The 14,444-nt window shown below is 37.6% G+C and overlaps 1 protein-coding gene across 5 annotated transcripts in view; it reads right to left on the bottom strand.

Annotated features, from left to right (window-relative positions):
• The window catches only part of PPP3CA (protein phosphatase 3 catalytic subunit alpha), a 306,406-nt gene that overhangs the window by 62,723 nt on the left and 229,239 nt on the right, over positions 1-14,444 (bottom strand). For all 5 annotated transcript variants that reach the window (XM_034671452.1, XM_019796683.2, XM_011221341.3 and 2 more), the window contains 3 exons: positions 7,212-7,323; positions 5,823-5,968; positions 2,843-2,982 (listed from right to left, as the gene is read on the bottom strand). In XM_034671452.1, the coding sequence (XP_034527343.1) occupies positions 2,843-2,982; positions 5,823-5,968; positions 7,212-7,323 (398 nt within the window). The remainder of the gene's footprint in view (positions 1-2,842; positions 2,983-5,822; positions 5,969-7,211; positions 7,324-14,444) is intronic.

Genomic DNA, 14,444 nt, shown 5'->3' with positions numbered 1-14,444 from the left:
CTGCAGCTTCAAAAACACTTTTAAAACGGTTGTCAAAATGTTCTGTTAAGTCTCAGAGTTTAGAGGAACTTCAGATGTCTGATGTAACTCCCTCCTTTTGATGTAAGCTAAACCTAGAACACAAAGCTTACGTGATTCATCCAAGGCAGACACACAAACTGCCAACCCAAGCACCAAATCCAGCCAACAGCTTTGTTTGGTCTACATGAAAATGAAATTTTTACCTCCAATTTGTCAGGATCCTCACACACTTTTACAGTGTGAGGCTTGGCCTGTTTCAAGTATCTCCAGTCCTGCCTGGACATTATAGGCAATTGAGTTCCCAAACTCCCGTCTAAGGTCACAAAGGTAATGGTAGCACTGGGGCCAGAGCAGAGGATTCCTTCCCCCCGCCCTCGCCCGCATCACACCGTCTCTTCTCTAACTCAAGGCGGTCTTCACGCCTTCGTACTGAAGCCTCTTTCCGTAGAACTTCATTTTATTTACATCATGGCCCAGACAGTATGTTAGATGAGGCAAGGGTGGCACAGCAAATTAAATATGCATACTCTATCTAAACGCGTCAAATAAAACTGGGAGGTGCCAATCAAAATAACCGCCAAGAACTCAAACAGGTGGTTGCCAGCGAGTTCCTCAACCAATCACAGTGTTCCCCCGTGTGCCCCTCTAGATCAGCTTTATAAAGCCTCAAGGGAACTACAGACAAAGGAATCAAGAAGCTCTAAGAGAAAGAGTCCTGTCTCTCCTCCTTAGATCAAACAGAATCCAGACGGCTTTGCCGTTCATCAGTCTACAGGCCGCAGATTCAGTCCGGGTTTGTCACGGCTACAGGTGCTAAAGAACCTCTCATGAGAGGAGTTAAATAACCACTTTGTTGAGAACAAAGTGTGAAAACATGCATAATCCTCTAATTATCTAGCTGATGGACTTTACCTCTGATGTAAACACGTCTGTGTCGATATTGACAAAACAAAAAATACCGTAACTTTATGCACGCTCAGTACAGAACCTCATTTAAAAATGATTTCTTTCAACAGCTGACTCAGAAAACTAGTAGAAGAATGTTATCTATACTATGAATGAAGAGAGATCAATGTGCCTCAACATCAAAATCAAGAGGTTTGGCTTTTGGGGCGCCTGGGGGGCACAGCGGTTAAGCGTCTGCCTTCGGCTCAGGGCGTGATCCCAGTGTTCTGGGATCGAGCCCCACATCAGGCTCCTCTGCTATGAGCCTGCTTCTTCCTTTCCCACTCCCCCTGCTTGTGTTCCCTCTCTCACTGGCTGTCTCTATCTCTGTCGAATAAATAAATAAAATCTTTAAAAAAAAAAAGAAAAAAAAGGTTTGGCTTTTGCTTGCTATTGTGATACTGAAGTATAACTCAGTGGTATCAAGTAAGTAATTTGAACACTCATGGTATGACGAGGGATTTAACACCAGATTTTAAAAATCGAAAATCTTGCTTTGATCTATTTCAACAATATTTCTCTTTTCATTAAAACTTTAAGCATATTTAATAAAATATTGCTTCCACATTAATTACTGAAAAGAAACCTTAGGCTTTGCAGAAATGATTTTACCATGCTTCTTCATTTCACCCAAAATAGACTCATTTGACCGGGTGCCCAAATTTCTAAAACACAGAAATGAATTGTAACCTTTCCGATAAATGAGCTCGGAGCAAACCGCTTTATCAATATTTATAACAAAAAGTATTCTCTGAAGGATGCTTGACAGTATACAAGACTTTCTGTTCACAAACTAATTTCTCAATCACTTCAACAGATACATAAAAGGAAACTTTTTCGCCTGTGAGGGAAACTTCAGATATGGAACAAAATGTTCCACCACTGAACAAACTGATCAACGTTATGTAGAAGGCTGATGGCTGCTCAATCTCGAGACGGAAGATAAGTGCCTGTGTTGGAGCCCCCCAGCCTTCCCAGCTGCTCCCCTGCCGGGGCTGGAATTAAGCATCACTTCAGGGCACATCACATGCAGTTTGTAAGTTTTGTTTTGTTTTCTTTCAAGACGATGTATTATAGATTTAACATTCTCGATTTCTCCACAACCTCCTTCTCCTGTCTGCCCACTGTCACATTAACTGTATATCTGATGCTAAGAGAACCTAGTGAAACGGAGACTAATCAAACACAGAGGCAATAACTGCGCTGAGACACCACGAAAATCATGGGGACACAAAAACCCAACTGTGTCGCCGATTTCCTTCTGAGGTGCTCTGAAACGTCTCGGAATGGGCAGATTCCCCTACACTGGCTAATATAAAAAATACTGTCACAGTTTTGCAAAGTGGCTTGTCAAAATGCTAAAAATAAATTAACTGCTAATTTTAATTTACCCAGGAAGTCTAATAAACTTAAGAAAATTTAAGAGTAACTTCACTATCACTTAATTAACAGATTTAAAATTGTTTTCCAGATGTAAGTTATGACAACGGGTAAAAAATATTTTAAGTGATTATATAATTGAATGAAAATTCAAGGCTGGCATTGAATTTTTTCCTACAGTTCTTGAAACAGAACACATTTTCTACTAAATTCTACTATCTTCTTTGGCTGCCTCGCCACCCTGATACCACATGCTTCTTTTATGCCTTTTCTGTTCTTCACAAATATTATATCTGTGTGTTTATACAAATGTTTTATTTATCTTTTCCTTTTGCGAGCGCTAAGAACCCATCCGAACCAGGCTTGCAAAGAGAAACTCTCCCTTAGCCTTGTGTCCTAGAGAAGTTATATAAACATCATAAGCACACCCACGAACTGGTAACTTAGAGCATCGATGAACCGAGCGTGCTCCCGAGGGCGAGCCGTCCATCCTCACCTGTAGAAGTACGAACACCCCCTGACTGTGTTGTGAGTGAAATGTTCCTGAGTCTTCTCGTTTCCAAAATCCTCCAGCGGGTCTGACCACAGGATATCACACATAGGTCCATAAGCAGGTGGTTCTTTGAATCGGTCTAACTAAGAAAAATAGAAGACAGAGAGCAAAATGCTAATCTTTGGAAGCTTGGAACTCAGAAAGTCGCAGCGTCGATGCAGTCCCTGACTTCCTCCCCAGCTCAGTGCCCGGTGAGGGCAGCCCTCTTGCTCTCTTCCCGTTTGCTCTTCTTCCTCCTTCCTCCCCATTCGTCCAGGCTTCCTCTCTCTCCTCCAGGTTTCCCCTCGTCCTTTGGATGAGCCTCTTCATTTCATTATCTGTCTTCGTCTCACTCTTTACCTCCCTCTTGTTTCTTTAATTTCTACTCTTTGCTTCTCTTTTCCTGTCTCCTAGTTTACTTGTTATCTTTGCTTTCTCTCCTCCTGACTTACTTGATCGATCTGAGTATTTTAGTCATTACCAGCTGATGTGACTCTGTGTTTCACTTCTTGAGGACGAGCTTTTATGTTGTTTTATCTTTGGGGAAATTTCTATTACTGCCTCCATTAAACTGAGGTTTAGAAGTCTGGATGGAGAACAACGTATGGTGTTGATAATGAACGATACGACTTTGAGAACAAACGGCTTTCATTTAAAGAGCAGCCACTCGTGGAATGACATTCTGGATATTCAGTATTAGGGGCTATCTAAGTTTTGAATTAGAGTACAAGCCTGTTGTAGTTTATCTTAGTAGTTACAAACCAAAAGGAATGATAAGCACTAAAATAAACCCAAACTTAGCTGGTCATTCTTCAGCTCACAATTCTAAGCTTTATGGTTTCACCCAAACCCTCATATGAAATCCATTTTCCAGCTATAAATGTATAGCAAGGTCATATTTCAATTTTAAAAGGTGTATTTAGAAAGCAAGAGCAATATAATAACTGGGAATGACATTTCACCAACAATTTTATAACACTATCGCTTTCCTGTAGTTTATCCTGACTTAACTGCAATTAAAGAATCTTGGGTGAAGTTAGCAGACATTATAGTCTCTTGAAAAAAAGCATAAAAGAGCTATGAAAACCTATTAAGAACTGATATTCTTCATTTTCAATACTTTAATATTTTTCAAAAACCCATAGGGAAAGGTGAATATATAAGCCTGGCAGCCGATCAAATTCTTTTTCCTGAGACATAAAAGGTGACATAAATAATGGTTTTGCTACACACCATTTTTTACTAATATCTAAAAAGAATGAAGCAATATCTCACATTTTCAACACTCAATGAAAAACTTCAATAAGCCAAGACCCTCTATATTTCAACTATTATGTTATCCATAAAATATTCATTGCAAACTTAGACTTGTTTAAGAGACTTAAATAATTTATGCTTTTGGAATAATGCCTCCAAGAAAAATAATGTTTGTTCATAAAAATACAGAATTTCTTTCTAAGAAAGAAGAACTTATTATTAAGGGTAGAACAGCAAAGGAGGGGAGTCTTTCTGATTACTATGAATTCCCAGCTAAACGTTTGGTAAAGCAACCAGAATACAGAAATTCTGGAAAAGCTACAAAGTGTATTCTAAAATTAATACCACCAACAGGAAGAAGAAACGACTACAAAATTAATTAAATAAAGTAAGTGTGGTGGAAACTCTAACTGACATAGGGCAAAATGCAAACCTAAAAATCATTTTATGGCTAAGGTTAGAGCTTAATGACATATTTGAAAATTGAATAGAGTATCTGAAACATGTCAGAAAGTAAGTTCTGGGGATAGTGGGTGATGGTTTTAAAATTTACTTAATTTATCATAAGAGTTTAGATGATATTACAAAAGTCCATCAAATTACAGAACTCATACAGAAAATGAATCACTCTCTCCTTCAACTCCATGACTACAATTCAGTCATGTTTTTCTCCGTACTTTGTAAACAGAGAATAAATACCAATGCTCTGTGTGCTACAAAACTCTAGAAATAGATGGGTAGTGGCGTCTTTTAAAAAAAGACACAAACTCACAGAGCAGGAAGCAAAGGTTTATTTAATGTACTTCTGTTTGATTTTAAAAATAAAAATCATGCATCTCCTTTCTAATGGGAAACTAAATACTGTACTATTTTTACACTTGACAACTTGGACATTAATGAGAGAGTATTAAGGCAGAATTTGAATGTTTTATTTCCCTAAATATAGTTTTTCTTTAAAAGCCAGGGAACTTTTCAAAAAATATTGAGCAAACCAATAATAATTTAATAATAATAATAAAAAAAATAAGTAAAAGATTGTCTCTTCTACTACGTAAAACTATCTCATATTATCACATAGTCTCAAGAAAAAGATACTTCCATATTCAACCTAACTCATCTTTTTGCTGGCTAAAACAACAGTTAATAGTCAATGTTAAATTAAGTAAAAAAACCTCAAAAAAATAAACTTTCACTTAGCCATTCAATACAGTCAATAGACTATCACCACTGCTTTTATCAGATTGTTGCTTTAAAGTGTTAAGCTGTGAAAATAATAGATTTTTAAAAAAATGATAATATGGACATATTTTAAAGGTCAACTTGTGATATTTTCCCAAGAGGAAAGCAACATTTTCTAGCTTAATAGGCTATGAATATACAATGGGTTGCTTAACACCAGCCAAGGGGAAATGAAAAGGCATCTATTTTTTAGCAATCAAATATTATACATTTCAATGACACATGTCACATGGTAAAATGAACCCTGAGGTTTTCAAGATAAAAACTCTTCTCAGTAAAAATATATCTTTCTTTCTGACAGAAAGTGAATGCAAAGAAGAGATGCGTGACAACTTTAAATCCTTTTAATTCAAAAGGATAAACTTGGTGAAAAAGACAGGGACATTCACGTCTCTGGTTTGTTAATGAAGCGCACAGAATGATGAGACTTTGAGATGACAGAACTTACTTTCCTGATGTCATCTAAAGTGTTAATCTCTGGAGATAAACCCCCGTGGACACACAGGAACTGCTGGTTCATCAGAGCAGCCAGAGGCAGGCAGTCAAAGGCATCCATACAGGCGTCATATACGCGTTCTGAATACTTTATTTTACCTTTCAAAACATGATTCAAAAACAAATAACTGACTCATGATTTCATAGCGAGGATCATTTCCTTGAAACAGTTTTTTTTTTTTTTTTAAATGTTTCCTTCCCAGAATCATACCACTAGCATGGAACTACACATTGCAAAGTTCAAAACATGATTAAATAAGTTACACGTTTTGAAGAGGTAGGTCGCAGGTTTCCCCCACTATCTGAAAGTCTACTGTCCCTATGAAACCTTTTTAAGCCGAAGCAATTACCATTAATTTACATGGAAAAATCTGGGGGCGTTCCCAGATCCAAAAAAGAACCTCTTAGGCTTTTCTGATATCCTAAGACACTACTTGTAACAGATGCATAAAATAAAGGCAGGGAATACCTGTATTATTAATCTTTAGATCTACTGTTTACATTTTCGTTGTTCATCCATATTTTACGGTTTTCAGTACCATTTATATAGCAGAGGACAGAACTTTTGTATATATCCTTGCTATTGATATGCAGATGTACCTCAAAAAGTATACATACAAACAACTAGGAGACCAACAGAAACATGGCTGTAAAGCTGGCTAATTTTCCTAAATGATCTTACAGAAAAGAAGATGGCAAGAAATTTTCTAAAGTTGTTTCTGTCACTGCACATTCCTTTTCCCTTACTGACTTGTATCTAATATTCTAAGAAAAGTCTCTGTACTCCACTGAACATAGGGCTAAATGACAGAGAGAAATTTTTTTCACTGGACAATAGGGAAAATTAACAGAGGAGGAAAACGAACTTTACATGAAGTACTCCTCACTCCTAGTATTTATGTCTAAAGGAAGACGTCATCTCTACTTTTGTAAAATCCACTAGAGGCTTGTAAATCTATTGAGTCCCAAAGAGGTACAGTTGAATTTGCCCTCTATCTGCTTTTCTTGAGTGATTTGAGATGAAAGGGTAAAATTATTCCCCTGAATAGTAGTATTCTGGCTATTTTTAAAAACTAAGTTAATCATTGTTTCTTAGGACAAATTACATCAAATAGGAATTCAAATTTTCAGATCACTTTATAGAAAATTTATACTTTAAAAAGAAATTCTGAATTCTCTTCATTGTCCATGCTTAGAAAGAAATATGGAATGACACAGAATAAAATAGTGTCATTTTTTAAGTTTTTGACTTTTAAGCAATGGATATCATCATGTGCTCTTGGTATGAATTCAAATGACTAGCACGAATGGCGGTAACGGAAGAAGGTTGAAGTATACTTACATTCTTGTTTAAACGTGAAATACTCTGTTAGATGTCTACATTCATGATTTCCACGAAGTAAAAACAGTGTTTTGGGGTAAAGAATTTTCAAGGCCCACAAATACAGCACACACTGAAAAAAATAAGAATAACATAAAAATAAATATTTTCTCATTATACTTAAGGATCCCATTGCTCACATGTGAGGAAGACATGAACTAATGTGTGACTATGACCAAAAGTCCCCAAAGGCTAGGCCTTATAAAGGAGGATATTAACAATCAAACGAAAACATTACTTTAATAAAAAGCCAAGGTTTATATGCATGCACCGAGGATCTATGCACCGCAAGAAAACAATGGACTTTACAGGGTCTACTGGAAGAAGTCTGAATGAAGACACACACAAAATACACTGGTGTACAAGTATGAGAAGAAATGTGATTAGCAATTAATAAATAAAGACACCTCTCTCTATAAAACAAATTATTAAAAAAAGAAAAACAGAGAACAGAAACAGGAGAATTGGGAAGGAAAGTCAAGACAAAATTTGGAAGCAAACAGTGCCACCAGCCTTTTAGGCTGACTAATTTCTTTCCTTTTTCTTTTCTTTCTTTCTTTTTTTTTTTTTAAAGATTTTATTTTTTAAGTAATCTCTACACCCACTGTGTGGCTTGAACTTACAACCCTAAGATCGAGAGTCAGGAGCACAACTGAGCCAGCCAGGTGCCCCATGTCTCTGTTTTCTATTATGTTCTCTCCTTCACTAGCCTTCTTCTTCCTCATCACCTTGTCTTTTATTTCAATGCCTTAGGTATATAAAGCCTTAAGTTTTTTTGTTTGTTTTACATATAAATTAAACTGAAGGCCAGGGAATCTCACCACGCATGCTGTTAATAACTACGAGAAACATTTCATATACCTTTAAACTCTCAAATTAATTCCTTGGGTATTGCAGTTCATGTAAAAATGAAGGTCCACTTTGAACACACCCAGTTTGGAATAAGCCTGCATTGACACAGTCCTCCAGGAGTGTGCATTAGATAACTGGATCCTCAAGTACTAACATCAATGTAATTACCCTCCACTGGCATTCATCAAGAACCCACAGGGAAGCGAAAACCACTCTTTGAAAACAAGTATGCTCTTTTTTTCCTCATTAAGTTTATGTTCGAAAAGTGAGGCTAAGAAGATATAGAACCACAAAAATACGGAGATAAGTCTGATTCTGGTTACTAAAATCTGAAACCAAAAAACATACAGCATTTACATTTTTATAAAGAAATTCCCAACATAGTAGATATGCTGCATAACGTCCACTGGAAAAAGCTGCTGGTAATTCATTTGTTGGGATACCCGTGAAGAATAATCACCTCTGTCAGCTTATATAATAATTTATTAGATGAGTGGAAATGATCACGTTTGAATATACGGCCCAAGTTCTGGAGAAAATACTAATTTATCAAAGGAGGTATGTATTATTGTGTTTTTCAAGTAAGGTATTGTCTCCAGCTATGAAATTATAATTGAAGTAAACAAAAATAATGGGTTGGCGCCCAATTTTATATATATGTTACTTTAATTAATTTTCTAATAATCATTTTCTGATGATACTTATTAGCTAAAGTTCCCGTGACAGATGATATTACTATTTCTGAACAGTTGACCAAATGGTCTATACAAGTGATCCTTAAGGCGTCATGATCTGTCAATGGTGCATGATTCCCTGTTATCCCAGTGAGCAGTATGGTGGCTCAATGAGGCTCTGATTGCTATGTATCTGGTTTTCAGAGTACATTTACATGGTTTCACAAAAATAGTTATTACTCAAATTTGTCTCGCATTTCAGAGAAGATATTTATAAACCATTATTAATGTCAATGGGAGAACTCCTCCTAATTTAAGCTTTATAAGGTTGTACCCTAATACTAAAGAAATACACACACACACTTCCGTACTGGTTGTTAACTTTGGATGTCTAGTTTGGAATAAGATGAGAATGTAAGGCCTTTTAAGAACTATATTTACTTACTGAAATTGTTATATCTAATATATTTTATTTTTATATTGAGAAAGAATGTATGTTTTGGCCACACTGTAGCTGCTTTTAAAAAAGATTTTTCTTGTTGTTGTTTTTACTAAAGTATAACTTACATACGATGAAGTGCACATATTTTAAATATGCCAGTCAACGAGTCTGTCGATATGTATATTCTCATGAAATTACTAACCAAATCCAGTTACATTTCAGCACACAAAAAGCTCCCTTGTGCCCCCTCCCGATCAATAACCTTTTGGAAATGTAACCACAATTCTGAACTCTTCAGATTAGCTTCGTCTGTAAGAATCTTAAAGTAAAGTTACTATCTCTCCAACTAAAATATAAAACACAAGTTTCTAACCCCAGTTAAATGCTAGAGGAATCACTTTTTAGGACCCATATTGTCTCTCTTGCCGTCTGTTAAAGATCCTGTTTTGACATTAGCACATGGCTTTATCGGCTTTAGTTTTAATTTCTGTAACTTGCTCGTAAGTGAAACCTCAAAGGGTGATACAGAAATATTTTATGATCTGCTTTTCATACGTATTTACCTTTTTAATGATTCAATACACATTTAATATCCTTGTTATTTAATGGATAAAAAGCACCTAGTATATAGTGGGAGTTTAAGAAATACTAGCTCTTTTTCCTATAAATGAGGAAGAAGACAGGAACACCGAAGGGAGACAAGGAGGGTAGGAAAGAAAGAAAAGAAAAGGAGAAGGAAAAAGAAAGAGAGAAAGAAAACATAACTCAATTTCCAAATTCTTGGCTCAGCATACCCTCAAAATAAGAGTCCTGTTTTCACATTTTATTTCCTTCTCCCCTGTGGCAAGAATAAAATATCTTCCCAAACGTTGAATAAAACCACAAATGCAGCCAATATGGAAGAAGTGGCATGGTAAATGAAAGGGCAAGAGTGGCTTGGAGAGTGGAGCCCTGCCAGCCTTCACCCTCAACATCTGGTGGGAGACAGCTGCCAAGTACAACACTGTCTTGCTGGCAACTGTTCTGTCATCTAAAGTTCTAACATTCTGGAGACCTGTCGGTCTGAAACGAAATCATAACCTGACATTATTTTTAAAAAGGAAAGTCTCATAAAAAATTATCACAATTAATAAGAAATGAAATGCAAATTAGTTAAATAATCACTTATTTTCATCTACGTGGTAGGAGATGGCTAATTTGAACAAAATGTTCACTGAATTAATTGGTTAAGGGGGAAACAGAGAGGCATGTTACATTGGTCTTTCGCATGGCTGCATGTAAATTCCTTGTGTTAATGACTTTCAACTGGACCTTGACGGTCTTTCCAGGGTTCCTCGAAATAATTAAATGGTTACAACTTAAAATTAGTTTTAAAATATGAACAACTGAGCATCCTCTATATTTTTATTAATTTCCATCATAAACATGGTTTTCTCCTATTTAATTTATCAATCTTCCCCAATGAAGCAGCACTAAGTATATCATTTTGTAAAGGTATCGTTTTCTTCACTAGTTTAATTGGTTCACTGATAATAGTGATGATGAGTATTCTCGAAAACTTGCATCGGGGAGTAAAGAAAGATGTGAAAGAGGGAGAAAGTTAAAAAGCAAATACACAGCTTCAGATATATATCTACCAGCCTTCCAAAATAACTCTCCAAGCTGTGATACATTCCAATCAAAAGGGACGTCTCTCAGTCACGGGACAATTAAGCGAAGGAGGTACACTGGTTGGGAAAAGATCCAAACTCCCGAAATGTCAAATGCAGCTCCTCTCAGACATTGCCTGCCTGGTCTGACAAGCAGCAGACAAGCAGCGGAGCAAGAGCAATGCACTACAAAGACCATCGGTGGTGGGGAGACAGCAGACAATTTCTTCATCCTGTCTGCGGCATCACTCTGTCACCTAACATCGCTTGCTGTTCCCTTTGCTTGTTATTCTCAGGCAGAAGCACGGAACGTTGCCTGACTTGCTGTGGTTCGTTTTACTCTTTGAGTTCACACCAAAGAAACACAACAACTCTTCATGCTTCAATGTGTTCGAGGCCTGGGCTGAGACCTGTATGGAAGCAGCACGGGGAGACGCTGGCTCGCGGCTAAGCTCGTTGCCAGGCTGCATGGTGCAGACTGGCTAGAAAAAGAACGTGAGCAAGTGACTAGAAGGAACAGCCGGGCATGCCTCCGTCTGCAATTCTGTTTTTCTCTGTGTTCTCGGAGGGACGCAGTCAGACGTGCACCCCTATATACACGTATGCTTGATCAAAGAGATTAGGTAGCATAATGTAATCATCAGAAAGAGGATGGTATTTGGTGTGAGACAAATTATTACTCCAAACAAAATTACCTCTTTCATCACTACTCAAAAGCCCGCTTGTTTTATTTGGGCTAACTTTGTGGGGAATGATTTCTAATCTTGGCAGAAGGAGAAGGTGGTGGGAAGGGGTGGGGAGGGGTGCAGAAAATGAACTCCGTGTACTGCCCACAGCACATTACCTACTGCCTGGAAATACTACCCAGCAGAGACCGTATGAAATCTGAACCTACTCTTCAAAGCTGATTTGGTAAAATTAAACATAAGTGGCTCCTCTTTGCCCAGAGGACAGCCAAAGAAGAAATACCTGCAGGGGAGCCCTGAATTATTGAGGGGAATCAAGAACCTTTTGAAAGCTCTTAGGACAGTCCACGCTGGAAAGGGAATTCTCTTAAACCGATAGTATCTCACTCAAAGAGAATATTTTATGTTCAGTGCTGGACCTCCGGATTGGGGGGGGGCGGAGAGGGCTGTGTGTGCATGTTTGCAGATGCATGAGCGAATATAAAAGTGTGTATCCGTTTCTGCATCACTGATGTGTGCATTTTTTGTGGTTCTCTTTGTGAACATGGCCAAGGCATGGGGTGGTGTGGAAAGAACGCAGACTTCGAAGCCCAGCACTGTCATTTCCTATGTGTGTGAGTTTCTCTGAGCTTTGGTTTTCACACGCACAAAAAGAAGACATTGGTGTGCTCCTTGCAGAACTGTGAGGAATAAATGAGATCATGTATGCCAGGCAAACAATAGCATTTCAGCATGCAAACAATGTAAGCTTCCTTAATCCACAATTAACAGCCCCAGAGTACTCTCAGTAAATATATTTTATAGAAACATCTGTTCTATTTTAAACATGATGATATCACTGAGCCATCCCAAAGCCTCCGAAGGTCAAAGCCTAATCAAAATGGATCATTTTCATAGATGAGGACTTCACATTTTTGTTATTTCCGTATGCATGTGGCAAGTCCCTGGAGTGTACTCAGCAGACACTTAGAGTTTAATTAAAGAACTGTTTGTGAAGATGGGAACTCTGATATATGCATCGGAGAACTTTCAAATGTCCTGATCCATTTGCTATGTCATCCACATCTGGGTTCAATCTTTGATCCTTTGCTTGGATTTCAAAAGGTGCCTTTGACACAAAATATTACAACTTTCATAGTTCAAATATCTAAATTAATTGTAGACGAAAAAGAAATCTGCTGAAGAGCAAGTTAGTGATAATTGCTCCTCGAGTTCTTTAATTTAAGGAAATAGAGTTCTAAAAAGCTCCTAATTGGGGAAAATTTAGGAAATTTCAAGTAATTTGAAGCCAGAGATTCAGAAGCCTCAACTCTCGAAGTAAAAATCCAAAGGTAAATAAACACCAACCAGATTAAGAAATAATATTATCTGAAGATGGAGCTGGTGAGACAAAGGAGTCCAAATGTGTCCACTGTTACTCAAGGAGCACATGATTTAGTGCTTTATCTTTACTGGTAAATTAATAGGAAATAGTGTTATTTCTTTGATTCGATTTAAAAGATGGCAAATTCAGTTGTTAAAAATCACAAAAATTACGCCATTAAAAAAGAAATTTCCAACATAGCACTCCATCTTTTGACCAATAAATAATCACTCCCAACAGGAGAGTCTTGGGCCTTCCCTAAGAAGGTGAGCTTCAAGGAAAGCAGCACACCTATTTCGTTCATCCTCAGAATCTTACAGAGAAGCACTTTGCATGTTAAATGAATAAGGCAAATTTAAGAGTCACTCAAATAATTTTCTGAAGTATTTACTTAGATTCCACACAATCATCATTTAAGGAAAGTAGCAGAAACATTTTACACTCCATTTCTGTTTTCTGCCTGTTGCAGTATTTTACAGACCTGGCTACATATTGAAATCACCTATGGCCACAGCAACAAGTTCTGGCCTATAGGATGCAAGTTGACGTCATGGTGCCACTTCTAGGAAACATGCATAAATGAGAGGACATGCCCTTCTCTTTTTCCTTTTCCTTCTAGCTGAATGCAATAGGGGACATGATGGTTGAAGCTGGTATAGCTGTCTTGGGTCACAAGGCAGCCTTTGGAATGAGCCCACGCATCCCATGTCCATCAGAGCAACCAGGTAGAAAGAGTGTGGGCCCCAGCGCCATGCTGGGACACACCAGCTGGGCAGTCCCATCTGTGAGCTTCTACTGGAGAGAGAAATCAACTTCTATCTTGTTCAAACCTCCATGTCACAGGTCTGTTGTTATTTCGTCTTGGCAGATACAGCCCTAATGGATATAAAGGTCTTACAAAATTTGCATTCAATTGCCCTTCCCTACCGAGTTGGTCGAGTTAGCCTATGGATGAGATTTATGGAGTTTACTAATTTCTTCCCCTGTACTTTTCTTGCTTCAACTTCCTTCTTAGTTAATCTCACTTCTTTGATTTAGGGCTCTCCAGTAATGTCTGATCTCAAAATTGCTCCACTTTTCTATATTGCAATGCAATCATTTTCTGTACTTCTTTTATCACAAGGTTTAAATAATTCAACTCATTGAATCCTGGATGACCACCTATTCTAGGCTTTTGATTCTATGTAACTTTTTATAGTCACATTTTCCCACATAGATTTAGTTTTCTAGACAGCAAGGCTACACATTTTTCAAATTCTCTATAATTCTGATCATAGTGCATATACATTTTATGTGTTCACTAATACAGTATTCCTAAGTCTACTAAGTCAAAGAAACACCAAAAATTTACTTTCTCTTTTTGGATTTATATACCCAAACTATCCCTCCTTCCCTCATCATCAAGAATAATTAAGAAATGTAAGGTCCTTGGGGCGCCTGGGTGGCACAGCGGTTAAGCGTCTGCCTTCGGCTCAGGGCGTGGTCCCGGCGTTGTGGGATCGAGCCCCACATCAGGCTCCTCCGCTAT

Source organism: Ailuropoda melanoleuca, chromosome 11 (genome assembly GCF_002007445.2).
Source record: "Ailuropoda melanoleuca isolate Jingjing chromosome 11, ASM200744v2, whole genome shotgun sequence".
NCBI classification, from domain to species: Eukaryota; Metazoa; Chordata; class Mammalia; order Carnivora; family Ursidae; genus Ailuropoda; species Ailuropoda melanoleuca.
Note: the sequence above shows the minus strand (reverse complement) of the source record. Positions and strands in the feature narration are given on the sequence as shown.